This window comes from Ursus americanus, chromosome 6, assembly GCF_024610735.1.
Source record: "Ursus americanus isolate L20-20 chromosome 6, mUrsAme1.1.p, whole genome shotgun sequence".
In the NCBI taxonomy this organism is placed as follows: Eukaryota; Metazoa; Chordata; class Mammalia; order Carnivora; family Ursidae; genus Ursus; species Ursus americanus.
Window position 1 is genome coordinate 41,574,078 of NC_142132.1, and position 27,802 is coordinate 41,601,879.

The 27,802-nt window shown below is 37.9% G+C and overlaps 1 protein-coding gene across 2 annotated transcripts in view; it reads left to right on the forward strand.

Annotated features, from left to right (window-relative positions):
• The window catches only part of WAPL (WAPL cohesin release factor), a 79,158-nt gene that overhangs the window by 6,060 nt on the left and 45,296 nt on the right, over positions 1–27,802 (forward strand). Inside the window, exons 3-4 of one of the 2 annotated variants that reach the window (XM_045783695.2) lie at positions 19,970–21,013; positions 23,083–23,201. In XM_045783695.2, the coding sequence (XP_045639651.1) occupies positions 19,970–21,013; positions 23,083–23,201 (1,163 nt within the window). The remainder of the gene's footprint in view (positions 1–19,969; positions 21,014–23,082; positions 23,202–27,802) is intronic. The other variant, XM_045783696.2, reaches the window with a different exon arrangement.

A 27,802-nucleotide genomic window follows, 5' to 3' on the forward strand; every position in this document is an offset into this window, starting at 1 on the left:
ACCCTCTAACATTTGGGCATTTCCCTGTTTCCCGACTGTCTTGCATTTTGTCTGTCAGATTGTCATTGCCTTTACTGTCATTGAGCAAACCTTCTGGTTTTAGTTGAAGTTTAGAAACCCAAACTTCAATTTTTGATAAAGAGGGTCTTTATAAATCAAAAGTGGTTCCTAACCTTTTTTGAATTAAACATCCTTTGAGAATGATAAAATTTTGGTCTCAAGATAAAACTTCCTTGCAGGTCATTTTTACATGCTTTATTCAAGAGCCTTTGAGAAATTTTATGGTAAAGTTTGTTAGAGTGCGCTAGCTAAATGCCATAATATCCTTCCAGTGGAATTCAGACCATTTTTATTGTAGAATTATATCACATCAGTGAAAAGGGCTTATCTAGTTCAAATTTACTGTCTCATTTCTCCTGGCATTAAGTTTAAGATGTATTTCTTTCTCTATAGGGGAATATGTGGGGATTTTTTAGCTACTATTAAAATTCTTTCATATATTTATTATAATATTGTATACCAGCTAGTACTTTTAAAATCTGTGGCTTATTTGTAGAGGTAATGCAGAATGAGGTCATGATAAAATGTATTATTGTTGCCATTTTCCAATTTGATGTTTGATGGGAAAGAGAACTAGAAGCAAGATTACAAACTGTGAATGAGAACTGCAAGGAAGGGCTGAGTCGCTAAAATGTCCTGACTTTTTGATTTAAGAAACAAAAAAGTTAGGGGCACCTGGTTGGCTCAGTTGGTTAAGTGGTTAAGCGTCTGCCTTTGGCTCAGGTCATGATCTCAGGGTCCTGGGATTGAGCCTCTTTGGGGAGTCTGCTTCTTCTTCCTCTGTGCTCATGCACACAGGCCTCCCTCCCCCCCCCCCCCCCCGCCCCCGCAATCTCTCCGATCTTGTTTCATTTGTCTACACTCTCTCTACTTCCCATCCTCTACTCCCTGGATTATTTTAAAGATTTATATATTTATTGGGGGGGGAGGGAGAGAGTGTGTGCGTGGTGAGAGGGAGAGAAGCAGATTCCCTGCTGAGCAAGGAGCCGGATGTAGGACTTGGGGATTCATCTCCTGACCCTGAGATCGTAACTCAAGCCCACTACTGAGCCACCCAGGCATCCCTCCCTAGATTATTTTAATGCAGATTCAGGACTTGTATTTTATCTGCAAATACTTAAGTTGCAATTGCTGTTAAAGTCAGTTCTCAAACAGGTGTGCCACTTAAAAAATGGCCCTTAGCAGGACCTAAAGGTTTACCCTTGTAAGAGGTCTTGGAATATTCTTTAAGTGTAGAATCCAGGGGCGTGTGCATTAGGGGCAAGAGAAGGTTTCTCTTGTCTTTTGGATGAGGCTACTTCCATTTTCCATCTTTGTGCTTTCTGCTACAGGTTTTTAATCTGGACTCTAGAATAAAGTATGCAAAGACTTATATTTCTGCTTGGCACACTTTCCTTGCCAGCCAGCTGGGATTCAGTCTACACATCCTGCCAAATATTGAGATAACTACTGCATAGGCTCTTAATTTGCATGACTGGTTTTGTAGCCAGTACATTTTTTCCATTTGCTTAAAGCTGTACTGAGCGTTTGTGTGTTAGAGGGATGTTATTGTCTGAAATTAAGAACTTTGATTTGGAACTGAAGATGATTTTTAGAAAGGGATGCATTGTTCTATTCCTGAAAGCTTAGTGTAGGCCAGGAACTTGTGAGGTGAGATGAGATTTTCATTTGCTTATTGGATAAAGTGTAGGTGATTAATGAGGATTATTAAAGAATTCTGAAAGTGTTGTATCACCAAGAGTTCCTAGCTTTCATTTAGGTATTGAATGTATTTGTTTAGAATATATTTAAGTCTTACCTAAAATTCATTTAAGAGTAGGAGATAAGAGGCCTATTATTTATTTAGCTCCCACTTTATTTTGAGCCCTTTGTATATCAGTAGACTCTTAATCACAACTGTGTAAGCCAGGCTTTATTCCATTTTATAGAGGGTAAAGCACAGTTCAGTGAATAATTTGAATTACCAGTAGAAGATCTGAAAAACTTCCAAAGTGTTCTTTTCATGAATGGACATAATTTTATCATATTTAAAGACTTAATATATAAGATAACATGTCACTGGGGTGCCTGGGTGGCTCAGTCAGTTAAGTGACTCTTGATTTTGGCTCAGAGCAAGCCCCACATCAGTGTCCTCGCACAGTGGGGAGTCTGCTGGAGATTCTTTCTCTCCCTCTCCCCCCAACTTGTGCACTTTCTCTCTCTCTCTAAATAAATAAATCTTTAAAAAAATAACAGTGTCACTGTATAATCAGTTTTATCTTGATGTTGAAAACAACTGATGGGAACATATTATGGATTCCCTCTTGTCGCTATTTAAATAATTTTCATTTTAGTAAGAATTATGGTCCAAGTAGTTATAAGACTTAGTGAATAAAACTGACCTTATTTTTATAAGCAATATCTTCTATTTTTATTTTTTGTGTTACATACAAATGGGAATTCAATATGCAAATTCTGAAAGACACTGTAATTTTGTTTTGTTCTAAAGTAGAACTTTTTTTCATTAATTTTTTTCTAGTAATCTCTATACCCAACCTGGGGCTTGAACTCACAACCCTGAAATTAAGAGTTGCATGCTCTTCCATCTGAGCCAGCTAGGTACTCCAGAACTTTAAGTTCTTGTAAAATATTTTCTTAGGCAAAGGAGGATTATTTTCAAGGTCTGAGCAATAACAAAAGTGCAGTTGACCACTAACAAGTTTCTTCTTGGATCCAAGTTGAATACCAGCCGTGGGAGGATAGTACATAGAAACTGTAAGCATAGTCTCTGCCATCTAGGAATGGAGCTGTTGATTTCTGCTGGTAATAATAAATAGCTGCTTTTAAAACAGTGACAACAGATTTGTATAATACTTGATACTTTTCAGAGATTTTCCATATGCCATATTTTTAGAATTTAGAGCCAGACGATACATACATTTTTCAGGTCCAGTCTCTGACTCCAGGAAGCAGTCTGCAACTTTTCCAGATCCCTGATGGTGGAGGAGGATGAATTTGTTCATAGGAAGGTCTGGGGAATGCCTGCCTTCCAAACATTCAGCTATTATTTTAATGCCCCCTGTATGCTGAGTGCTCATTTATGTCAATGAACAAGATCTTGTCTTATTCACATTTTAGTGGGCAAGACAGTGATTGAATAGAGAATAAGTGTGCTGAAAATTACAGAAAAATGAAGAGTCTGAGATGCCTGGCTGGCTCAGTCAGAAGAGCCATGTGACTCTTGATCTTGGGGTGCTGAGTTCAAGCCCCATGTTGGGTGTAGAGATTCCTTAAATAAATTTTTATTTTTTATTTTTTTTTTAAAGATTTCATTTATTCATTTGAGACAAAGAGAGCGTGAGCAGGGGGAGAGGCAGAGGGAGAGGGAGAAGCAGACTCCCTGCTAAGCAGGGAGCCCGGCATGGGGCGTCATCCCAGGCCCTGGAGATCATGACCTTAGCCAAGGGCAGACGCTCAACCATCTGAGCCACCCAGGTACCCCAATAAATAAACTTTTTAAAAACAAGAAGAAAAATATAGGGTCCTGTGAGATTGTGTAATAGGCTGTTTACCTGGTCTGAGCGAGGAGTGGGGCAAGGCTAACATTTACTTGGGATCTTCTGCTGTACTAAGCAAGGATAAAGTGGCAGAGCTTAGTGGCATATGGGCAGTGAGGAAGAAGGAGACGTTAAGAATGATTCTCAGGTATTTAATCTGAGCACCTGAGCAAATGGTAGTGTCGTTCATTGAGATAAAGGGACATTTTGAGGGCAAGTTCATCAGTTTAGGTTTGTGCACATTGGATTTGAGGTATTTGTGAGTGATAGGATATGCTAGTATGGAACTTAGATAAGAAGTCTTGGTTGGAGATAATACATTTGAGATTCAGCATATAAATGTTATTTGAGGGGTGCCTGTGTGGCTTAGTTAAGGGTCTGGCTCTTGGTCTCAGCTCAGGTCTTGATTTCAGGGTTGTGAGTTCAAGCCTCATGTTGGGCTCCATGCTGGGTGTGGAGTCTACTTAAATGAATGAGTGAGTGAGTGAATGAATGAATGCTTGAATAGATAAATATTATTTGAAATTATAGGATTAGATGAAGTCATTGAGGAGATTGATGTAAGAGGAAAAAGCATTGAGCTGTGAAGAACTTACAATACTTAATTTATAGAAGAGGAAGAAAAACTAGATAAGGAAATAATGATTAAGAGCAGCTAGAGCACCAGTAGGAACATTGCTGTTTTGTAGAAGCCAGCAGAAAGGTGTTCATGAAGGGTCAACTGAATGGGAATGTTATTGCAAAATCAACAACAATGGGGACTGCAGAGCTGGCACTGGAGTGTGCAGCTTGGGTTGGAACAGTCTGAGTAGTAGGTACATAGAGTATGGGGGTAGCATGAGTATATACAACTTGTTAAAGATGTTTGGAGGGGAGAAGAGAGGTTCTGAAAAGTTATGAGGTGATGAGGGGTTCTGGAGAGCCTTGGAGCATAGGCTTCAAAGCACAAGGGGGAGAGTGGTCTTGGGAGAAGGGATACACATTTTCTGGACAGGAGGAAAGATGGGTGATAGTGTGAGCTTACTGAGAGGTGGAAGATAAGGTGGTTTATGGAGGAAAACATTTTTACCCCCCATGAAATGATAGAAGAGGTTATCTCTGAAAGTGGGAAAGAAGGGCAAGGAAATACAGGGGCTGGAGTGAAGGAACAAAGGGTTCAAACTGATGTTGCAGAAAATGGAAGGAAGGAGCTGGGTAGAGAGAATTTCTGGGCATTAATGAGGCCTTAGTGAAGTTTATATCGTTAGAAACTCATGGTTTCTAACTTAACCTCATTGTGTTAGTGCCCCTCTCCCCACCTTTAGTAGGCCCTGTTAGCCAGAACCTACACAGAAAATAGAATATTGGACAGGAAAATTAGATTATCCTGGATTGTCATTTTTGTCTGACAAGATGTAGCATAAACAGAGAAGAAAGAATTTAGGGTGATTGATAGTGATTGAAATGGGGATAGAAAGTGACTGAAATGATGGACTGTAGAATTTAAAATGTTTAGGAACTGGACAAGGCTGGTGGATAGGAGAAAGGAGAGAAGAGGGGTCAGTGTACTGAGGGCCTTATTAAATAGAAGTCAAGAATGGGGTTACCAGGGATGCCTGGGTGGCTCAGTTAGTTAAGCATCTGCCTTCGGCTCAGGTCCTGATCCTCGTGTCCTGGGATTGAGTCCCACATCGGGCTCCTTGCTCAGCGGGGAGCCTGCTTCTCTCTCTGCCTGCTGCTCCCCCTGCTTATTCTCTCTGACAAATAAATAAATCTTAAAAAAAAATGGGGTTACTGGAACAGGTTGGATAGTTCGTAGGTTGTGATTGAGAAGTGGGTTATGTGATTTTAATATTTAAGAGGTGAAGCCTTCTAGGACATGACAGGTTTCTGGATGAAACTGAGAATTGGTGTCTGAGCTAGAATGTAGAAGACTACAGATGGGAGATGATTAAAGAATCATGAGGTCAGGGGGCGCCTGGGTGGCTCAGCAGTTAAGCGTCTGCCTTTGGCTCGGGTCATGATCCCATGGTCCTGGGATTGAGCCCTGCATTGGGCTCCGTGCTTGGTGGGAAGTCTGCTTCTCCCTCTCCCACTCCCCTTGCTTGTGTTCCCTCTCTCTCTGTCAAATAAATAAATAAAATCTTAAAAAAAGAAAAGAATCATGAGGTCAGGAGATTGGGATTTGGTGGAATTCAGCATGATAGCGAGACAGGCATGAAGGGGTAGGTTATATATCCCTTGTAAAGCCCTTAAATGAAGAATAAGAGGTTGTTAGATGACAGGTAGGGGGAAGATTAGAGGGTAACTAGCTAAGTGGCACAAGCCTCAAGAGAATGGGCTTTTATAAGAGGGTGGAGTAAGAATAGTTTTATAAACAGGCTCTGGAGAGCCAGCATACCAGTGACCCCAAAGCATCCTACTCTCAGATACTTAAAGGGCTGCAGGAGAACAGGCACATGTAGTCAGGGTCAGCTAGGGCACAGAAGCGGTAGAGGGAATGAACCCCCATGTATATATTTGTGAGTGTCCTGATCACCGAAGCCTGCGTGCTTTAGAGTTAAGGGTTTGGGTGGTGGTGGTGCTCAGTTGTTGGATTTTGAGATTGGAATGAAGTACAGATACCTTTTGAGTATTAAAGTTCAGGAGAAGGTAGATCACAAGATGTGTTTACATTTTGGATCATGACCCAGAGAAACAGATGAGAAGCATGGTGGCTTGAGAAGCATGGTGGCTTTAGAAGCAGATTTTCCTATAGCAGTTTTCAAACCATAAATACATGTAAAAGATTTATTTAGAGAGGGGGTAAGAGCGAGTGAGCGTGCACACGAGTGCACGCGGGGGTAGGGGGTAGGGGGAGGAGGGCCAGAGGGAAAGAATCTTCAAGCAGACCCCCTGCTGAGCATGGAGCCTGACTCTCAGGGCTCCATCCCAGGACCCATGAGATCATGACCAGAGCCAAAACCAAGAGCTGGATGCTTAACTGACTGAGCCACCCAGGCACCCCTCCCCGTATTTTTTTTTTTTTTAAGTTCCAGTCTTGATTTATCAGTCAAGGTCCTGACTGGAAATAGGGAGCATGCCGCAATTAGGCTAATACCAGGAAAGTATATTTATAAAGGAGCTGTATACAGAGGTGTGGGGAGAATGTTAGGGACAGCACAAAGGATGGTGTCGTAGGGTTGGTTAGCTGCAGTGAGGCTATTATCACCCATTTTCACAGGAACAAGAGATCATCTGAGCCATATAGAGGAAGCCACCTTAAGAGGAGCAGTGTCCTTCTGTTGAGGGGCTTCATAAGCAAAGTGCTGGAGGGGTAACGTACCTGAACCTAAATTGCCTCCTTCCCTCCCTTGTCCTGCTGGGGCTCCTCATGGGTAGAACCCAGTGGAAGAAGAAAGGAAACTTTGATACAGGCCAGCCTCCTGAGAGGGCTGAGATCAGGGTGGAGAGTGGATCTGGAAGGACAATTGGAAAATACCTGGTGTAATATCTTAAAACTCTGAAGTTCTGTGGAAATGTATACAGTTGTGTAATTATTATCAAGGTACAGAATATTTTTATTATCTCGAAAGTTCTTTCGTGCTCCGTTTTGGTCAGTCCCTTCCCTCACTTCCAACCGCTGGCACCCACTGATCTGTTTTCTGTCTCTGGTTTTTATCTTTTCCAGAATGTTATGTACATGGGATCATATATGTAGCCTTATCAGGCTGGCTTTTAATTAGCATAATGCTTTTAAAGAGTATTCCATGTAACAGCAGTTCATTCCTTTTTAATTGCTGCGTAGTATTCTATTATATATGTACTGTAATTCATTCATTAGTTGAAGGACATTTGGATTGTTTTCAGTTTGGGGCAATTATGAATGAAGCTGCTATAAACATTCACATTTCAGGTTTCGTTAGACATATGTCCTCATTTCTCTTGGGGAAGTGCTTAGGAGTGGGATCGCTGGTCATGAAAACATTGATCTTAAATTTAAATGCTTGCCAAGGGTATAATTTCCTGTAAAGTAATATTTTAAAACTAACATTCAACTTAAATATCAGTGATTTTTTTAACCTTTTTATTGTAAAATAAAACGCAGATAAAACCACACAATATAATGTATAAAAATATTTTTAGTTTAATGAATTATTTATAAGAGCAACACTCTTTTAACCAACACCCACATTAAGAAATAGAATTTTGGCAACCACTCTAGAATCTCTTATCTGTGCCTTCCCTCATCCCCAGAATAACTGCTCTCCTGTCTTTTATCATAGTCCGTTTCTTACTTGCAAGTGCCAAGGTTATTTACTGTTCAATTTCATACATTAAAAAAAAATAATAAAAAAGCAAGTTCTTTGCTAACAGAAGATTTACAATATTCCTTTTTCTTTTTGGATTGTATTTCTATTCTACTTCCCCTTCAGAATTTTATCCTAATGCACATATTTATGCTTAGTCTTTTAATGGTCATCCTTTTCATAATTGTACAAAAACGTGTATATCTATTTAAATTTAAACTTCTAAGAATTTTCTGTGATTGTAATGCTTTAAGTATTTAAAAATTCTTCTAGATTATTATGAGCGTGATTATTAGTGCATAATTGAGTAAATATGAGTGCTGTATGTTTTAAAGGCAAAATTTATTGGAAACGTACATCTTAATGATTGGTGGGGCTTTTTCCAATTCATGAGTATGACTATCATTGCTAGGATAAGAAAAAGCTTTGGCATCAATCTGTTCTTGTTTTTTAATACATGTAAGTATTGAGAAACCATATTGACAAAAATAAGAATGGGAAGAGTTGTTATAGCAGTTTCTATTTGGAAAGCAGTAATTGGAAACTACCTGACATGCAAAGGATGTTGCCCAGACATTAGAGTTACTCAGGTAGGAAGCACAGAAGCCAGTAATCTATCACATTATTTCATTAAAGGTTATGCCAGAACTGGAGCAATGTATCATAGTAAGATTAGGGATGGGTGAGCAATATGCCATTATTCATAATGTGGGAGAATGATTAAATCCCAGGTGGGTTGGCAGATCAGTTTTTGGAGCAGAGTGAAATTGAGGATTTAGAAATGAATTTCCTTAAACCTCAGTTGTGCCTATATATATTTTGAAAGGTTTTAGTGTAACTTCCGGGGTCTGTATATTTAGTTTGAAGAGTTAATTGCCACCTGGAAGGTATGACCACTGGTTGAGGAATGACTGGGGTAGGAGTTTCCTGTATCCTGGTGGGCAGAGATGGGCAGCTTGAGCAGGAACCACAGTAGCAAATAAGCTCCTTGACTTGCTGGTAGGTTGTCACTGTTAACACAGGCTGTGTTGATTGGGGATGTGGGGAGGTTGAGTTGACTTGGACTGCTCTGTGATTTGCACTGTCTGTGTAGCGGGCCCAGCTGAGTATCACTTTTGAAGTAATTTTTGTATGTGCTGCCCTTTTTTTTTTTTTTTTACTGTTTTATCTTTTAAAGTACATGTAAATTTGGTGTTTGATAGGTATGCTTTATAAAATATAAAAATGCCTTAAATTATTAGTTAAAATGCTCTTTTTTTTTTTTTTAAAGTACCCTTTACCATTCAAATCTTTGAGTAAAATTGATCCCTGAAGATGATGTGCCTTATTTTTCTTTGGCTTCTTAGGTGCCTCTGATAAATAGCTACATATTCTTGTTGACAGTGAAAAAAAATCCTTTCCCTTCCACAGAAGCAAATGCTGTTGACAATTTCTTATATAGCTTTTCTCAGTCTTCAATATGCACGGCATATAAATCTACGTATTTTTAAACACGCACACACAAATGGGAACATGATACATATATATAGCGTATTGTGCCTTAAAAAACTTTTAGGGGAAAATTTTAAAGACGTATGCTTATCAATATTTATAGATCTGCTTGTTCTTTTGTAGCAGTTTCATGGTTTTCCATTGTATGAATGTACCATACTTTAAAACTAGTTTGTTAGGGATATTTTGAGTGTTTCTGGTCCTTCTCTATTACAGATAATTGCTGTGTTGAACATCTCCCTACTTGTGTTTTTGAGCATCATGTCTTAGTATAGTGGTAAAAGATGTTTGTAGAAGTGGATTGAAAGGATGTATACATTTAAATTTTCAGTTGATGTTGCCAAATTTCCCACTACCAGTGTGGCTTTTTTTTTTTTTTTTTTTTTGCCTCATCCTATCAAACTTTGGACTTGGCCCACCTGAAAGACTACTGTTTATTGGGGGGGGGGTTAAATTTTTTTCACTTTAGAATAAGTACATTTTTTTTTTTAAGATTTTATATTTATTTGACAGAGAGACAGCGAGAGAGGGAACACAAGCAGGGAAAGTGGGAGAGGGGGAAGCAGGCTTCCCGCTGAGTAGGGAGCCTGATGCAGGGCTCGATCCCAGGACCCTGGGATCATGACTTGAGCCGAAGTCAGACGTTTCAATGACTGAGCCACCCAGGCGCCCCTAAGTACATCTTTTTAAAAAATTTAAATTAAAAATTTTTTTATTTGTACATGGTAATGGTTGAAAGCTTCCCAGCTCTTTTCCCCAGTCACCCCAGTTCTCCCTAGAGTGACCATATATTTTTTGTTTAAGTCTTTCTGACATAAACTATACAGTCAAATATAGTCAACATATAGTCTACACAAGTAGTTCGTGAGTGTGTGTGTATGTGTGTGTGTATGTATGTATGTATGTGTATTTAAATCCATGAATCTTAACGTGCTGTTTTGTACCTTGCTCTTTCTCTTAATATTTCTTGGGTGGTGGTGGTGGGCGCATAATTCTATTGTAGTATATAATAGTGTTCTTTCTGGCCTCCCTCCCATATTTTATTTAAAATGCTGCTGCATGGTGGGGCATCTCGTGGGCTCAGTTGGTTGAGTGTCCAGCTCTCGATCTCAGCTCAGGTCTTGATCTCAGGGTCATGAGTTCGGGCCCTGTGTTGGGCTCCATGCTGGGCATGGAGCCTACTTAAAAAAAATACTGCTGTATGGTTACGTCAATATCTGTGTGCTATAAATTCCTTAAATGGTTCCTTCTTGATGTGAGACTTTTGGGTTGCTTTCAGTATTTGTTACCGTTTTAAGTTGCTTTACTTTTCAAATACCACTTAATAACTGTATGACTATCAACCAGTAACTTACATTTATTATACTTCATCTGCAGAATGGGGTACAGGTTCACATTTTCTTATCTGAAACCTTTGGGGCCAGATTTGTCTTGGAATTTAGGATGATTTTGGAATATAGAAAGTATATATATTTTACATTAATATCCCATCAGAGTCTGAGGCGGCACTGTAATTGAAGACAGTGTTCAGAAAAAGAAAACATATTCCTAAGTGTAGGATAAATAAATAGCCTCAGGTGAGGTCAGGTTTTGGTTCAGAATGTATTATGAGAAAACTTAGTTTTCAGGGCTTTTTGGGTGTTGGAATTGTGGATAAAGCCTTATGACTTGTAATAGTACCTACCTCAGATGGTTGCTATGAGATCAAATGAATTAATATGTGGAAAGTATTTAGAACAGTACTGGGCACCTCCTGAGGCCTTAGTAAGTATAAATATAGTTCAGCTTCGTTTTACTTCGTTTTTTTCCTCAGCTTTATTGAGATATAATTAACATATAACATTATGCCCTTTTTTTTTTTTTTTTGAGAGAGAAAGAGGTGGAGTGGGTGTGTCTGGGGGGCGGAGAGTCAGAGAGAGAGGGAGGGAGAGAATCCCAAGCAGGCCAGATGCAGGGCTCTATCTTAAGACCCTGAGATCATGACCTGAGCCAAAATCAAGGGTCAGACCCTTAAGCAACTGAGCCACCCAGGTGTCCCATGTACTTTTTTATTTTTTGGTTTCTTTCTTTCTTTCTTTCTTTCTTTTTTTTTTAAAGATTTTATTTTTAAGTAATTTTTACATCCAACATGGGGCTTGAACTCACAACCCCAAGATCAAGATTTGCACGCTTTACCAACTGAGCCAGCCAAGTGCCTCTGTGCTTTAATTTTTTTTATTTTGATTTTTAATTGTGAATGAAATAAAGTATCTTTTCATAAGTTATTCACTTCTCTTTTTCTGCAGATTGCCTCTTTATGTCTCTAGCTTCTTTTTTTACTGAGATGTTGGACTTGCTAATGTGTAAGAATTTTTAATATGAGGGGCGCCTGGGTGGTACAGCAGTTAAGCGTCTGCCTTCGGCTCAGGGCGTGATCCCGGCGTTATGGGATCAAGCCCCACATCAGGCTCCTCCGCTATGAGCCTGCTTCTTCCTCTCCCACTCCCCCTGCTTGTGTTCCCTCTCTCGCTGGCTGTCTCTGTCAAATAAATAAATAAAATCTTAAAAAAAAAAGAATTTTTAATATGGTAAAGAAATTAGCCTTTTGCATTTCCCTAATGACTAATGATGAGCATTTTTCGTGTGCTTATTTGATATCAGTATAGTTTCTTTGCTGATATCTGTTCATTTTTTTTTGCTCATTTGTAATTGGGTTGTTTATTTTCTCATTGAATTTTAAGAGTTCTTTTATATTTTGGATAAAGGTCTTTTATTAGATATACTTAATTGCAGACATTTTCTCTGGGTCTTTGGCTTGTCTTTGCATTTTCTTAACAGTGTCTTTGCAGAGCAGAAGTTAACTAATTTTAGTCAAGTCCCATTTTATCAAATACTTATTTTATGACAAGGGAGTATGCTCTCTTCCCTAGGCATTCCTTTTGTTGGACAGTGTTCTTGGCTCTCAGCTCTTATAGTTTGTATGAATTGAATGATTTCTACACATTAAATAAGTTTGTTCCCTCTTCTCATGACAACAACTCCGATTTTAAAGGCAGCTTGCAGGTAATGGAGGTTCCCCCTTACCCCATAAATTAACTTTTCTAGTTATCTCCCCTGTATTTAATGAATAATGATTTCCAAAGCCTCTTCTCTATACAGTCTCCTTAGTCAGAAGTCAAAGGTTTTGTTTAAATTTAGTCCTCAGCACATCATATGATACATTTGTCCAAAACATTAGATGTTCAACCTCTTCATCTGGACCTTTTCTGTTAATGTGGATTAAGATGGTTTACCTGCTTTAGTATTGCAGGTTTTAGCAGCTACCACTATAGGTAGTTTAATGTAATAGAAATCAGTATGAGCCTTTTTATGAGGTCTTTTGGACATTGGATTAATTGGTAACTGTTGCTGTCATTGGCCTCTCTGGGCCTATTTTTCCTCATCTGTATAATGATGGGTTTGGTGAAAGTAAAAGGGAATATTTTTACTTTCTTATAAGAAGGATGAAGGAAGTATTTTTGTTGTTAGTATATAGAGACTAGCATACAGTTACACAGATGTGTATACCTGTATGTATCTAGCTTCAGTAAACAATTCATAGTCTTGTTTTATTTTTATTCCTACCTTCTCCCTTTTTATAATGGATTATTTTGAAGCAAGTTCCACACATTGTATTTCATACATAAATATAATTCTTTAGAAGATAAGGACTCCAGGGGCACCTGAGTGGCATAGTTGGTTGGATGTCTGACTCTTGGTTTTGGCTGCAGTCATGAGCTTGGGGTAGTGGAATCTAGCCCTGCATCCGGCTCAGTGTACAGTCTGCTTGAGTTTCTCTCTCCTTCTCCCTTTGCCCCACCCCCCGCCCCCTGCACTCTCTCTCTTTAAAATAAGTAAATAAATCTTTTTTTTTTTTTTAAAGATTTTATTTATTTGAGAGAGAGAGACAGCCAGCGAGAGAGAGAACACAAGCAGGGGGAGTGGGAGAGGAAGAAGCAGGCTCATAGTGGAGAAGCCTGATGAGGGGCTCGATCCCAGAGCGCTGGGATCACGCCCTGAGCCGAAGGCAGACGCTTAAGGACTGTGCCACCCAGGCGCCCCAAGTAAATAAATCTTTAAAAAAAAATAAAAGATAAGGACTCCAAAAAAAGGTAAGAGAGAATCTTAAGCAGTAGGCTCAATCGCAGGTCCTTGAGATCATGACCTGAGTGGAAGTCAAGAGTCCAACGCTTAACTAACAGAGCCACCCAGGCACCCTGTACCATTGTTACTCTTTAAGGTACTTAATATGTACCTTTGCCAGTTTTTATTATGTTTTAAGCTTTTGAACAGACTGTTTTTAAACAGACAGTATACAACTCGAGATAGGAAAGTCTTTTCCATCATCCCCATCCCTCAGGGCAACCGTATCTGTACATAATGTTGATCTGCCTCATTCTTTTTTAATAGCTACATAGTATTTAGGTATGTGGTATGATAATTTAAGTAGTTCTTTATTCATAGACGTTTGTATTTATGAAGGCAAAACCCAGGAAAGTTGTAGTGAGTTTCCTTGTTACTTATTTTATTTCATATTTATTATTTGTAGAATAAATGGTTATAAATAAAACTGCTTGCTTCAAGGGAAAGTTCACTTCTTTGACATGTACATTTTTAATTTTAAAAGATATTACCAAATTGTCCTTTGTAGTGGTTATACTACGATATGCTCCTACAGAAATGTAGTTTTATTTTTGTAGCTCTGAAGTATTTCTTTGTATGAGCAGACCACTTTATTGACTGGCCTGTTAATGAATATTTAGATTTCATTGTTATGGAATGATGTTGCTATGAGCGTACATCTGTTATGCTGAACCATGTGGAATTGCTAATATTCAATTATTTTTATTTATTTATTTGAAAGATTTATTTATTTTAGAGAGAGAGAGAATGCGCATGCATGCGCACACGAGCAGGAGGGGCAGAGGCAGAGGAGAGAGAATCCCAAGCAGACTCCCCGCTCGGTGCCACAGCCATGAGATGATGACCTGAACTGAAGTCAGGAGTCGGACACTCAACCAACTGAGCTACCCAGGCGCCTCTATCTATTTACCTTTCTATCTATCTATCCTTCCATCCATGCATCCATCAATCCAGGCGCCCCTATCTACCTACCTACCTACCTACCTACCTACCTACCTATCTAGAGAGTGTGTGAGTGGGGGTGGGGCAGAGGGAGAGAGAGAATCCTAAGCAGGCTCCACGCCCAGTGCAGAGCCCAGTGCACCAGGCTTGAACTCATCATGACCCTGAGATCAAGACCTGAGCTAATATCAAGCACCACACAGGCTCTCTTGTTGAAAATCCTTTCTTATGGACTGGTCAAGTCTCTTGATCATTTTTTTATCGGGCATTTTTTTATTATAGGCATTATTTAGGTAGTGTCAATACCCTCTACTCTCGTTTGTCTGTTCTCTTAAATAGTGTTGTTTTATGGACATTTAATTTCGATGAAATTTAATTTCTCTTCCTTTATGGTTAATGCTTTTTGTATCTTGTTGGAGAAAACTTTCCCTGCGTAAGGTCATAAAGATATATTCCTGTATTTTAAAAAATTTTGCATTTTCTCCGTATTTAGGTCTCTAATTCATCTGGATGTGTAGGAGTTCTTTTTATTTATTTATTTATTTTTAAAAAGATTTCATTTATTTTTTTGGGAGCTAGAGAGAGACATGAGCAGGACAGAGGGAGAGTTGTGGACAAGCAGACTCCCGCTGAGCAGGGAGCCTGACATGGAGCTTGATCCCAGGACTCCGGGATCATGATCCAAGCAGAAGGCAGACTCCTAACCAGCTGAGCCACCCAGGTGTCCCTGTATGAGTTCTTTTTAAATTAAGGAAATTGACCCCATTTTTGGTAATGTTTGCAATTACGTTTTTCACATTTTGTTCCCTTTAACTTAACATGCTGAAATTTTAGGTTTTATGTAAATTAATACAGATTATGGGCTTTGTATCTGGGAAAGAACTTCTCCATTCCAGGGTAATGTATTTTTAAAAATTTTTTAATTTTATAATATGTGTTTAGTTTCATTTTCCCATATTCAAGTCTTTTTTTTTTTTTTTTTTAAAGATTTTATTTATTTATTCGACAGAGATAGAGACAGCCAGCGAGAGAGGGAACACAAGCAGGGGGAGTGGGAGAGGAAGAAGCAGGCTCATAGCGGAGGAGACTGATGTGGGGCTCGATCCCGTAACGCCGGGATCACGCCCTGAGCTGAAGGCAGGCGCTTAACCGCTGTGCCACCCAGGTGCCCCTCCCATATTCAAGTCTTAATCTAGAATGTATTTTAATGTTTGAGGTAAAAAAAAATCAACTTTTTTCCCCCCATATGTTCCAGTACCCTTTATTGAACAATCCATCTTTCCCATAGAGATTCGAAATTCCACAGTCAACATACACTAATGTCCTGCATATATTTTGCTCCTTCTCTTTGTCTTTTAAACCAATAAAAATATATTTTGTTTTGAAAACTTGCTGAAACTATACATACTATCCCTGAAAAATGTGTGAACATTTTCATAGTTTCACAAAATGTGAAGAACCTGTGAAACCCATTCATAAATCTCTGCTCAAACTTACCTTCCTAACTTCTTAAATACTTCGAAGAGTATACTCACAGAAGCCTTAAATCATCCCACCTATTTATTTTCCTTTATAAAACTATGTCTACTATTATTCTAAGTACTGGTATGTTTGTGTTTTTATTTTTAAGGGAATTATCCATTTCCTTTCAAACTTCAGAATTCTTTAGGGAGTAATGGGCATTTAATTAATCTTTTATGTGAGGTTGCTTCTGTGTTTTAGATAAGCAGTATGAGGCCTAGAGAGATAATATGGCTTGCCAAATTTTTACATATCTGGTTATTGGTTTAGCTGTTTGGTTTAACCCCATGCTTCTCAAATTCCATGTAGTCTTCTTCCTTAATTAAATTCTCTCCCTTAACCTAACATATAAAAGATTAACTATTTACTGATGCTAAAATCTAGTGATTATGGGGCTCCTGACTGGTTCAGTCAAAAATGTGTGTGACTCTTGATCTCAGAGTTGTAAGTTCAAGCCCCACATTGGGTGTGAGAGATTACTTAAATGAATACATTTTAAAAATAAAATCCAGTGATGTTAAAAGGCATTTATTAAGTATCTGATAGCCGACGGTGCTGGGCTAAGTCTAGAATTGAGAACTTTCTGCACCTCCAGTCTTGACCCTCTAGCTTGAGGAACAGTAGGCCTTAGAAGGTGGTTTTGGATTCCTTGCATGAAGCTGGTAGATCTAGGACACACAAGGGAGTATTGATGAACTTACACGGTAGAGCCCACTAAGGAAAGTCTTGCTAAAAGATTATTAAAAATATGCCCTTTATTATGGCAAAGTGGAAATAGCTGTGATAATTTTTATTCATGTGATGCTGTATAACCTGTAAAATATCCTTAAATATATTACTTTCTTTTATATGTTCTTGCCCTTCAGAAAGATCTTATTAGTTCATTGTTTTGCTGAGGAAATGGCCTGAACTTCTTAACGCCTCATTTTAGCCAGAAAGTGGTAGAGTTTGGCACACATTCACTTAACTGCTAAACTTAGCTAGGAATACATTTCTGTTTATGTAGTTAATTTAGATTAAAACAGAGTAATGCTTAACTTCTCTGGAAGAAAATAACTGTCTCTTTTTCTTTACTACTTAATGTTTTAAGATACTAAATGGATTTATGTGACAGAGAAGCTGGGATGTTTGAGGGAGGAGGGCGGTTGAAAGTAATTGTTCTGCATTTTAGGATAAGGTAGCCTTGCTCTCTCTTCTGAAGGTATAGCTGTAAATATTTGTTGCAGGGCTTAAATACTGAAGGACTATAGAAAGTGTTTATTTTATATATTAGAATACTGTTGTGAAGAACTTGGACAGCATTGTTTAGGCAGAACTCTGTTGGTTACATTGGCTTTTATCTAACGTATTTCAGAAATTTAAAAATATGTAATGTACTTTAATATTCATCTGTAGGATTGTTTTTGTTGTATAATTGAATAGATGAGTAGATTTACTTGCTAATGAAACTTATAACTTTTATTTATTTTTAAAAAGGTTTTATTTATTTGAGAGAGAGACACAGAGAACAACATGAGCAGGGAGGGAGAGAGAGGGACAAGCAGGCTCTGCCCTGAGCGCAGAGCTTGACACATGGCTCGATCCCAGGACCCTGAGATGTTGACCTGAGCCAAAACCCAGTCCGATGCTTAAGCGACTGAGCCATCCAGGTGCCCCAATTTATAACTTTCAGTGAGAATATTTTCCATAGGACTCTTTATTACTTTTTGCACTTAAAATAGATTACATGATAAGCTCACAACAAAGTTAGGCATATGAAAGATGGCTTATTTATGTGAATACTAACAACATGCATTCTCTCTGTAGGAGAAATGGGAGTAATAAAAGTAAAACGAAGTAGTTTTTAAAATAGGGTTACTAACATTTATTGTTCACATAAACTTTTTAAGTCAGAAAGTTACTTATTACATAAAACAATTAGAAACAGGCTAAATAAATTTTTTGACATTAAGACAGTAGAATGCTCTGCAGTTATAAAAGTGATGCTTGGTTGATGAAGCATCGACTCTTAATTTTTCCGCTCAGGTTGTGATCTCAGTATTGTGAGATCGAGCCCAGGGCTCTGGTTGGGCGTGGAGCCTGCTTAGGATTCTCCCTCTCCCTCTCCTTCTCCCTCACCTCCCCCCAACCTCCCTCTCTTTAAAAAAAAAAAAAAAAAAAAAAAGTGATATAACATTTAATGACATCTCACAGACCTTTGTGTAGCTAAGCATACTAAGTGCTCCCATAAGCTATTTATTAGGGAATAATACCTTTAGTAATGCTGTGAAGTGGTCTAGGTCAGTGGCTTCCCTTTTGAACAAGATGAGGAAATTGAAGCCCGCAGGGGAACTCCAAAGTTAGGGGTCTTGCCTGGGCTCTGAAGAGCTAGTTTAGCCAGGGCAACACAAGCCTCCAGACTCAGCTACCACTGCTCTTTCCACTTATTAGTAAAAGCAGTGGTGGTATTTTTTCTGGTTTGGTTTTAGACTTGGCCTTTTGTTTCTATCCCTTTTAAGGTATCAGATGTCAGAGTTAGCTTTTAATTTTTAGCTTTTCAGTATTTTAGGCTTAGCGATTGGTACTTCTGAGATAATGAAAACTGTAGTTCCTTGCCTTCCGCTGGGAAATGTCTAAGAATAAAACAGGTATTAGACGCCTTCTAAAGGTAAGTAAATGTAAATCTAACAAGTTAAATTATGTTTAAACCCATTGGGTAGCATTAAAAATTGTGCATTGAATTTATGTAATCTTCCCTTTGCCTATACTTGATGACTTGTTAATTGAGATCTGTAATTGGCTTTTCTTAAATATAAGTGCATTTCTTAAGTACTTTCATTATTTGGCATAAGCATTTTGCCAGTGTTTTTCTACCACTAAGTGCTGGGAGAATTAATCATAATACCAATTTGAATCATATTTTCATCTCTCATTTAGAAAGGTTATCAAAAAATGTTTCTGATCATAAAATTTAAAGATAGCAAAAATGAATTCCCCAAGTACAAAATGATAGGAAGTTTAAGGTTTGCTACTCACTTATATGCATAAATAAGCCACTGTAGCCATTTAGGCACCAGAGCCACTGTTAAAGAAGAAAAAAAATTTTTGAAGTTATATGGCATTTAGAATTAGGAGAAAGGATGGAAAGCAGAAATAGCAAAAGAAACCTGACCCTGAGACTGGTTTCTCGACCAAGCTGGCATGCCTTATGGGCAGCCTTACCCCAGAGAAACACATTGCCAGAATGTTGTCATTTATTGTGTTACACTGTTTATTTTATTTTTTTTTTAAGGTTTCATTTATTTGAGAGAGAGAGTGCACAAGCAGAGGGAGAGAGAGAAGCAGACTCCCCACTGAGTGGGGAGCCCGATGGGGAGCTTGATTCCAGGACCCTGGGATCATGATCTGAGCTGAAGGAGATGCATAACCGACTGAGCCACTCAGGCTCCCCGTGTGTTATACTGTTTAGATTCTACTAAATAAATTTCAATTTAAGGATTTTTATTTGCAAAACCCATAATACCTCTGAGAAGATTTGGCTGAGTCATTTAATTCTGAATTGATCTAGTTGCTTAACACTGTTGAAATCTCTTGAATTAATTTTAACAATTTTAAGGGACTTGAATGACTAGGGAGAGGTCACTAAAAGATATGAGAGCTCTATGCTAAAAAGCCTGGGTGACTTAGTCAGTTAAGCCCCTGACTCTTGATTTTGGCTCAGGTCATGATCCTCAGAATCATGAGATCGAGCCCTGTGTAGGGCTGCACGCTGGGTGTGGAGCCTGTTTAGGATTCTCTCTCTCTGCCCCCCTTCCCCCCAAAAGAAAAAAGGTAGAAGGGGAAATGTCAAATATGTAGACATTCATTAATATCTTCATAATTTAACATTACTGTAGTTATTTTAAGATTGATTCTATACTCTTAATTAGCCAGATATTCCTGTTATTTGTTAACTTTTTTACATTGATGTCACTTATCTTTTTATCCTTGACTTATTTTTAATTTTTACAGATAAAGTGGAGAATTTTAGTGAAGAATATGAAAAGAATAGTCACCATATTTACAAAAACGCTGAAGACAGTACTAAGAAACCCAATGCAGAAACAACTGTAGCTTCTGGATACAAAGCTGATGAAATCAAGGAAACAAATGATACTTGGAACTCCCAACTTGGAAAAAGGTCAGAATCTCCATCAGAAATATCTCCCATTAAGGGATCTGTAAGAACTGGTTTGTATGAATGGGATAATGATTTTGAAGATATCAGATCAGAAGATTGTATTTTAAGTTTGGATAGTGATCCTCTTTTGGAGATGAAGGATGAGGATTTTAAAAACCGGTTGGAAAATCTAAATGAAGCCATTGAGGAAGACATCGTGCAAAGTGTTCTTAGGCCAAGCAACTGTAGGACGTACTGTAGGGCCAATAAGGCAAAATCCTCACAAGGAGCATCAAATTTTGATAAGCTAATGGATGGCACCAGTCAGGCCTTAGCCAAAGCAAACAGTGATTCAAATAAAGATGGCCTGAATCAGGCAAAGAAAGGCAGTGTAAGTTCTGGGACCAGTTTCAGAGGGACAGTTGGACGGACTAGAGATTACACTGTTTTACATCCGTCTTGCTTGTCAGTTTGCAATGTTACCATACAGGATACTATGGAACGTAGCATGGATGAGTTCACTGCAACAACCCCTGCAGATTTGGGAGAAGCCGGCCGTCTAAGGAAAAAGGCAGATATTGCGACTTCTAAGACCACTACTAGATTTCGACCTAGTAATACTAAATCTAAAAAGGATGTTAAACTTGAATTTTTTGGTTTTGAAGATCATGATGAGACAGGAGGTGATGAAGGAGGTTCTGGGAGTTCTAATTACAAAATTAAGTACTTTGGCTTTGATGATCTCAGTGAAAGTGAAGATGATGATGAAGATGACTGTCAAGTGGAAAGAAAGACAAGCAAAAAAAGAACTAAAACAGCTCCATCCCCCTCCTTGCAGCCTCCTCCTGAAAGCAATGATAATTCCCAGGACAGTCAGTCTAGTGCTAATAATGCAGGTAAGACTTAAAAAAAAAATTATTATAAGTAAATGCTTTTCAGGTTTAAATCAACAGCTCCATAGTTTCTGCCTAGATACTTAATTTTAACTTATGTTCAGTTTTAATAAAAGTACTGTGTAGGACCACAGATTACCTTATCCAGAGGTACAGCATTTTAAATGTTAATAATTAAGTTCCACATTGTAAGAATCAATTTATAGATTGGAGTCTTTACATATTTGTGTTTTAATTCTGCTGTTAGCACTTGAGAGTTTTAAGTTGTGTGTGTGTATAGGGGTACTAAACTAGTGTTTCATCTTTGAAAATCCAAATGCAGTGGAGACTTGTAGATTTTGGACATTTAGAACTACATTGACAATAGATGGTTTGTAATGAGGGAAAAATTAGAAAATTAAAATTGATAAAAACCCTTTGTAGGTGGCTCAAAACTAATCAACAAATGTTTAAAACATTCTCAAGACATCTTAAGTAATCTTAAAAATCATCCTCTTGAGTTGATTTAATAAAATTGGAAAGTGCTAGTTTAGTATTTGCTCACTCTTAACAGTGAAATTTAATTTGTCTCTTTGATTGTAGGGCCAGTAATGACTAGAGATTCTCAAGGAGTTGATGGTCTACTGTGAGAGACAAACAAAAGAAGTAGGTTAGCTTTGCTGTAATTAAGTCATTATCTGACAAGGGCTTTGTGAAGTGGATTGATTGTTGAGTGAGGAAGAGGAGGTGATAGCCTCGGGGATACAGACGCTATATTTATATATATTTAACCAAATACATAGTTTTTCTTTATCGGTTTACTTACTAAATAAAGCGAATTAGAACTCTGATAGTATTCTTACATATAGATTCTCTTGTACGTTGTAAGTCATACTTGAGACTACCTACCATTTTGTTGTATTTGGCCTAAAAATAGTTTTGTTAGGTTAGAGTCATTCTTCAAAACTAGAATTATATAGGAATAGTCCCTGAAGGCTCACTCCTTATTCCCCACTGCAAAAATAAATAAGTAAAATAAGAATATTGTCAGAATTCATCTAGTGCTATCTTGAATCTCTTCTGGAGAACTGAAGTTTGCTGCAGCCTTGCTAGTCACATGAGATCTGCCTGGGCAGACAGCTTTTACAGTTGCTTTCTCGGGAGGATGATAAGTAACGATGTACGAAACTGGAGCTCCTGTCTCCCAGCAGTTTACTTAGCTCTTACTGCTAACCTTGATAGCAAGCTATCTTAATCAGCAACTGAAAATCTCTGGCAGAAATATACATTTTGGGGTAATATAACTTTTTAAGCGTTGAAATGTGACATCATTAGGCTCCCTTTCAAAAACTTGATGTTGATTCCAAATAAAATTTAAAAATTAGAGACCATTTGATTGATACAGCCAGAGTTGGAATTTGGGTCTTCATATGGTGTATGAAATAGCAAACATTTTTAAGGGTTGGGCTAGCAAAAAGCCTTCCTGTTTTTCTTTTTTTGTTTAGGCTAGAAAAAGTATAACCATTTAGGAATTAATCTAATTCTTTGGTTATTTTTGTATGAAGACTCACAAATCATTGAGCTACATTGTACTAGGTTGTTTTCTATCTTTTGCCAAGATAGCTACTTTTTTCCCTTTCTTTCTGTTTTTGTTTTTGTTTTTTTAATGTGGTTTTTGTAGATACAAGCAGACATTTTTTGAAGGCTAGCATGATGCAGTATACTTAAGTTCTAGAAAAATGTTAAGGGTGAATACCACTTGATATTGTATGTGTGTGTGTGTTTAAACTAGACCATGCTAATGTCAGTATCCGTAGATAACCAACAGTTATTTTACTAAAGAATTGATTTGCCATTTACACAAAATAAAACTGAAGCACATACACAGTAACTAGGTTTTTGATTTTCTCCTAGAGTAGGAGGGTGAGAATGGCAAAATAAAACTTTATACTGTTAGGAATATTTTGTGAACTGAGTGGTGCTTTTATTCCTTTTATTCTTTCCCCCTGCAATATGCCACTCTCCCAAATATTCATAGGTTGTTTGGTAGATAATTTGAAGTATTAGCTAGCTAGTTTTGATTACCATTTCAGAAAACTTGGATTTTACAGAGGACTTGCCTGGTGTGCCTGAAAGTGTGAAGAAGCCCCCAAATAAACAAGGAGATAAATCAAAAGAAAATACCAGAAAGATTTTTAGTGGTCCCAAACGGGTAAGTAAAGCATTATCAGTGATTTGTATTATTTATTATCGGAGGGTGCAACTCTTACTTTTTTTATTTGAAAATTACTAACAGATTTTGTCTTTCAAAGGATGTAAATCAGTTTTTAAACTTGTAACCATTTTTTGATGTGTGCAAAAATATACCTAAGATAATCTTTATTATATGTATATTTCAGTAACATTAAATACATTCATAGTGTTTTGTAACCATCCCATTATCTATATCCAAAACATTTCATCATCTCCAGCAAAAACTCTGTACCCATTAAAAAATAACTCCCCCTTTGTCCTCCCAGTCCCAACTCCTGGTAAACACTGTTCTATTTGTTTCTATGAATTTGCCTATTTTGGTTACCTCATACACGTGGAATCATACAATACTTACCTATCTGTGTCTGGCTTATTGCACTAAGCATAATGTTGTCAGAGTGCAACTATATAGTACATATCAAAATTTCATTCCTTTTTTATGGCCAAAAAACATTACATTGTGTGTATATACTATATTTGTTGTGATTCAAGGGTGTTTTATTGATGAGAAGACCAGACTCTTGCCATCCACTGGTACAACTCCTGTATTAGGTGATATAAATATATTGAAAGTTACTGTTGGTTTTAGCTTAAGCCGTAAACTGGCTGACTTAAAACATACTTATTCTGTCACAGTTCTGCATGCCAGAAATCCAAAATCAAGATGTTGGGAAGACTGTGCTTTCTCAAAGGCTCTAGGGGGAAATCCTTGCCTCTTTCAGCTTCTGGTGGCCCCAGGTGTTCCTTGGCTTGTGCTACATAACTTGTAGTGTCTGCCTCTGTCACATGGCCTTCTCCCTCTTTCCCTGTGTCTTCTAGAAGGACACTTTGTATATATAGCACATTTTGTTTATTCATCATTAGGGTTGTTTTCACCTTTTGGCTATTTGAGTCTCTGCTTTCAATACTTTTGGATATATACCTAAGAGTATATATTTTGAAACATAGGGTAGGTCTGTGTTCAGCTGTCAAACTCTTTTCCATCTTGACTGAACCATTTTACATTTCCTCCAGCAATGCGCAAGGGGTTCCATTTTCTCCATGTCCTCACCAACACTTATTTTCTGCAGTTTATTTTGTTTTTTGTTTTTGTTTTATTTTTAAAGATTTATCTATTTGAGAGAGAGAGTAAGCATGCTGTGCAAGTGCAGGAAGGGGCAGAAAGAGGGAGACAAGCAGACTCCCCACTGAGTGGGGAGCTTGATGCAGGGTTCCATCCCAGGATGCTGAGATCATGACCTGAGCCAAAACCAGGAGTCAGACGCTTAACTGACTGAACCACCCAGGCACCCTATTTTTTTTTTTTTTTTTGAGTAAGCCCCATGCCCTGCATGGAGCCCAATGTAGGGTTTGAACTCATGACCCTGAGACCAAGATCTCAGCCGACATTAAGTTGGAGCTTAACCAACTGAGCCACCCAGGCACCCTTGTTGGTTTTTTTTTTTTTTAATAGCTATTCTAATGGGTATGAAATGATATTCATTGTGGTTTGATTTGCATTTCCCTGGCTAGTGATGTTGAGCATCTTTTTGTGTACTTACTGGTTATTTGTATATATATATATATTTTTTTTAGAGAAACATCTGTTTAGGTCCTTTGTGCATATTTGAATTGAGTTTGTCTTTTTGTTGAGTTATAGGCGTTCTTTACATACTCTAGATACTAATCTCCTGTTAGATAAATACTTTGCACATAGATTCCTCATTCTGTGAGTTGTCTCTTCATTCTCTTGATAGTGTGCTTTGATGCACAAGTTTTTAATTTCAGTGAAGTCCTAATTTGTCTTTTGTTGCCAGAAAATTATTGCCAAGTCAGATGTCATGGCTTTTCCTTTATGTTTTCTCCTAAGGATTTTATAGTATTAGGTCTTAAATTTAAGTCCAATCCATTTTGTGTTAATTTTTGTATAAGTAAAGGATCCAGCTTCATTCTTATGCATTATGTAAGTCATTTAAATATGGTCCAGCATGGGTATTCAGAATAATTTGCTTGACTTTACCTGTTCATTAAAAAAATTCCTTTATGGGCACCTGGGTGGCTCAGTCGGTTAAGTGGCTGCCTTCGGCTTGGGTCATGATCCCAGGGTCCTGGGATCAAGCCCCACATCGGGCTCCTTGCTCAGCGGGGAGCCTGCCTCTCCCTCCGCCTGGTGTTCCCCCTGCTTGTGTTTGCTCCCCACCCCCATGTCAAATAAATAAAATCGTTTAAAAAAATTTCCTTATATAACTTGTTACACATTAAATAGTTTTGTTTTTAAAGGGTAGTTACAGAACGGTGCAGTGGCTCAGTTGGTTAAGTGTCTGTCTTCAGCTCTGGTCATGATCCCGGGATCAAGTGCCGTGTCAGGCTCCCTGCTCATTGGGGAGCCTGTTTCTCCCTCTGCTTGCTCTGCCTGCTGCTCCCCCCTGCTTGTGCTCTCTCTCTCTGTCTCTGACAAATAAATATTAAAAAAATAAATACAAGTTGTCAACTCCTTTTGCAAGTCGAACTGCTTTTAAACAGCTAAAGAATAAGCATGTCCAAGAATGAATAAGGCCAAGTCTTACAGCCTCATTTTTATTCTTTTATCTAATTGGGGCTCATTTCAGAGTAATTGTGCTATACTTTTTGTACCCCCATGTGCCCACCCTGTCACCAAAAAAACAAGTGTTTAAGCTAATTTCAATAAACTTAAGGTGCTCTGTGTCCAGGGCAGTGTGAAATACAGTCTGTATGGACTATGTAGACTATAGTCATTAATGCTTAGGTGAGGTTTTTGGTTTATATGAAAAACCAAATATATGCGTATGGCATATATTGATTTCCATAGCAATAGTTACCAATTTCTTTGGTCTCAGGATCACTTCACAATCTTTAAAAATTACTAAGAATCACAAATTATTTAATTTTAAGACTTTATTTAATTGACAGAGAGTGCACAAGCAGGGGGACTGGGAGAGGGAGAAGCAGGCTCCCCTCTGAGCAAGGAGCTGGATGCAGGACTTGATCCTAGGACCCTGGGATCACTGGGATCATGACCTGAGCTGAAGGCAGATGCTTAACTGACTGAGCCACCCCAGCACCCCCAAAGAACTTTTTTGTTTATTTATTTATTTTTTTAAAGATTTTATTTATTTATTCGACAGAGAGAGACAGCCAGCGAGAGAGGGAACACAAGCAGGGGGAGTGGGAAAGGAAGAAGCAGGCTCATAGCAGAAGAGCCTGATGTGGGACTCGATCCCGTAACGCCAGGATCACGCCCTGAGCCGAAGGCAGACGCTTAACCGCCGTGCCACCCAGGCGCCCCAGAACTTTTTTGTTTAAAGAACTTTTGATTATATGTGCAGCTCTATCAATATTAAATTAGAAGTGAAAACACATTTTAAAAATACATATTAATTCACCTAAAACAATAACCCATTACATGTTAATGTTTTATGAAAATTACTTTCTCAAAAAAAGTAGTGAGAAGAATAACATTATTTGACATTGTTTGCAAGTCTTTTTAAAGTTTGGCTTAGTGAAAGACAGCTGAATTCTCATAGCTCCTGCATTCAATGTTTCATTATCTTGTTTTGGTTGAAATGTATGAAGAAAATCCAGCCTTACACAGATATGTAGATATATTTTAAAAAGCCTTTTCAGGTAATCATGAATCTTCTTCTTTGGTACTATGCTGAAACTCAACAAATGGGCATTTCTTAAAGATTAGTTGCAATTGGAATCTAAAACCATGCCAGTGAACCTTTCATATACTCTTATATTAAAATCTTTGGTCTTTTACTTTGTGGTTTTTTTGTTGTTTTTTTTTTTTTTTGTCTTTCACTTTGGATTTTTTACACATACATGCTTTGTGACATCATATATTGGTTATTTGGGAAATACTGGTTACACTGATTCATGTGCACATCTTTCAAATGGTGACACATCTCATTATATGGTATCAAATAATCACATTAGTATCACTGCCAAACTCATCAGGAAAGTCTTAAGTATTGAGAAACTATCCTGTTCGTAGTGGTAGGTAAAAGGTCTTCAAAATATTAGTTGCTTAAAAGTTGAAAAAAAATTTTTTTAAAGATTTTATTTTTATTTATTTATTTGTCAGAGAGAGTGAGCCCAAGCAGGGGTAGTGAGTGTCAGGCAGAGGGAAAAGCAGGAGCCTGACAAGGGACTGGATCCCAGAACCCTGGGATCATGACCTGAAGTGAAGGCAGATACTTAACCTACTGAGCCACCCAGGCGTCCCAATACCAATATCATTACGAACAATAAGTACACTGAGTGAAGTTTAAGAATTTTCCAGTTCTTTTTGTCTTTAGATTATTTCATTGAGGATGAAGTCATAGTAATGTATTCACAAATTTTTAAGTAATTTTATCTTACATGCTTATGTTAATATTCATTTACATGCATTTGTATTCATGTTCAGTTTTTTTAACTTAGTTTTAAACTTAATATTGGAGTCATTTCCTTGCTAGTAATGTGGCTTAGAAGGCAGCAGTGTACATGTACTTGACCCAATTGTGAAGCAATCTCTCTGGCCTAAAGTAAATCAGGTCATATAACCTAGTAGGCAGA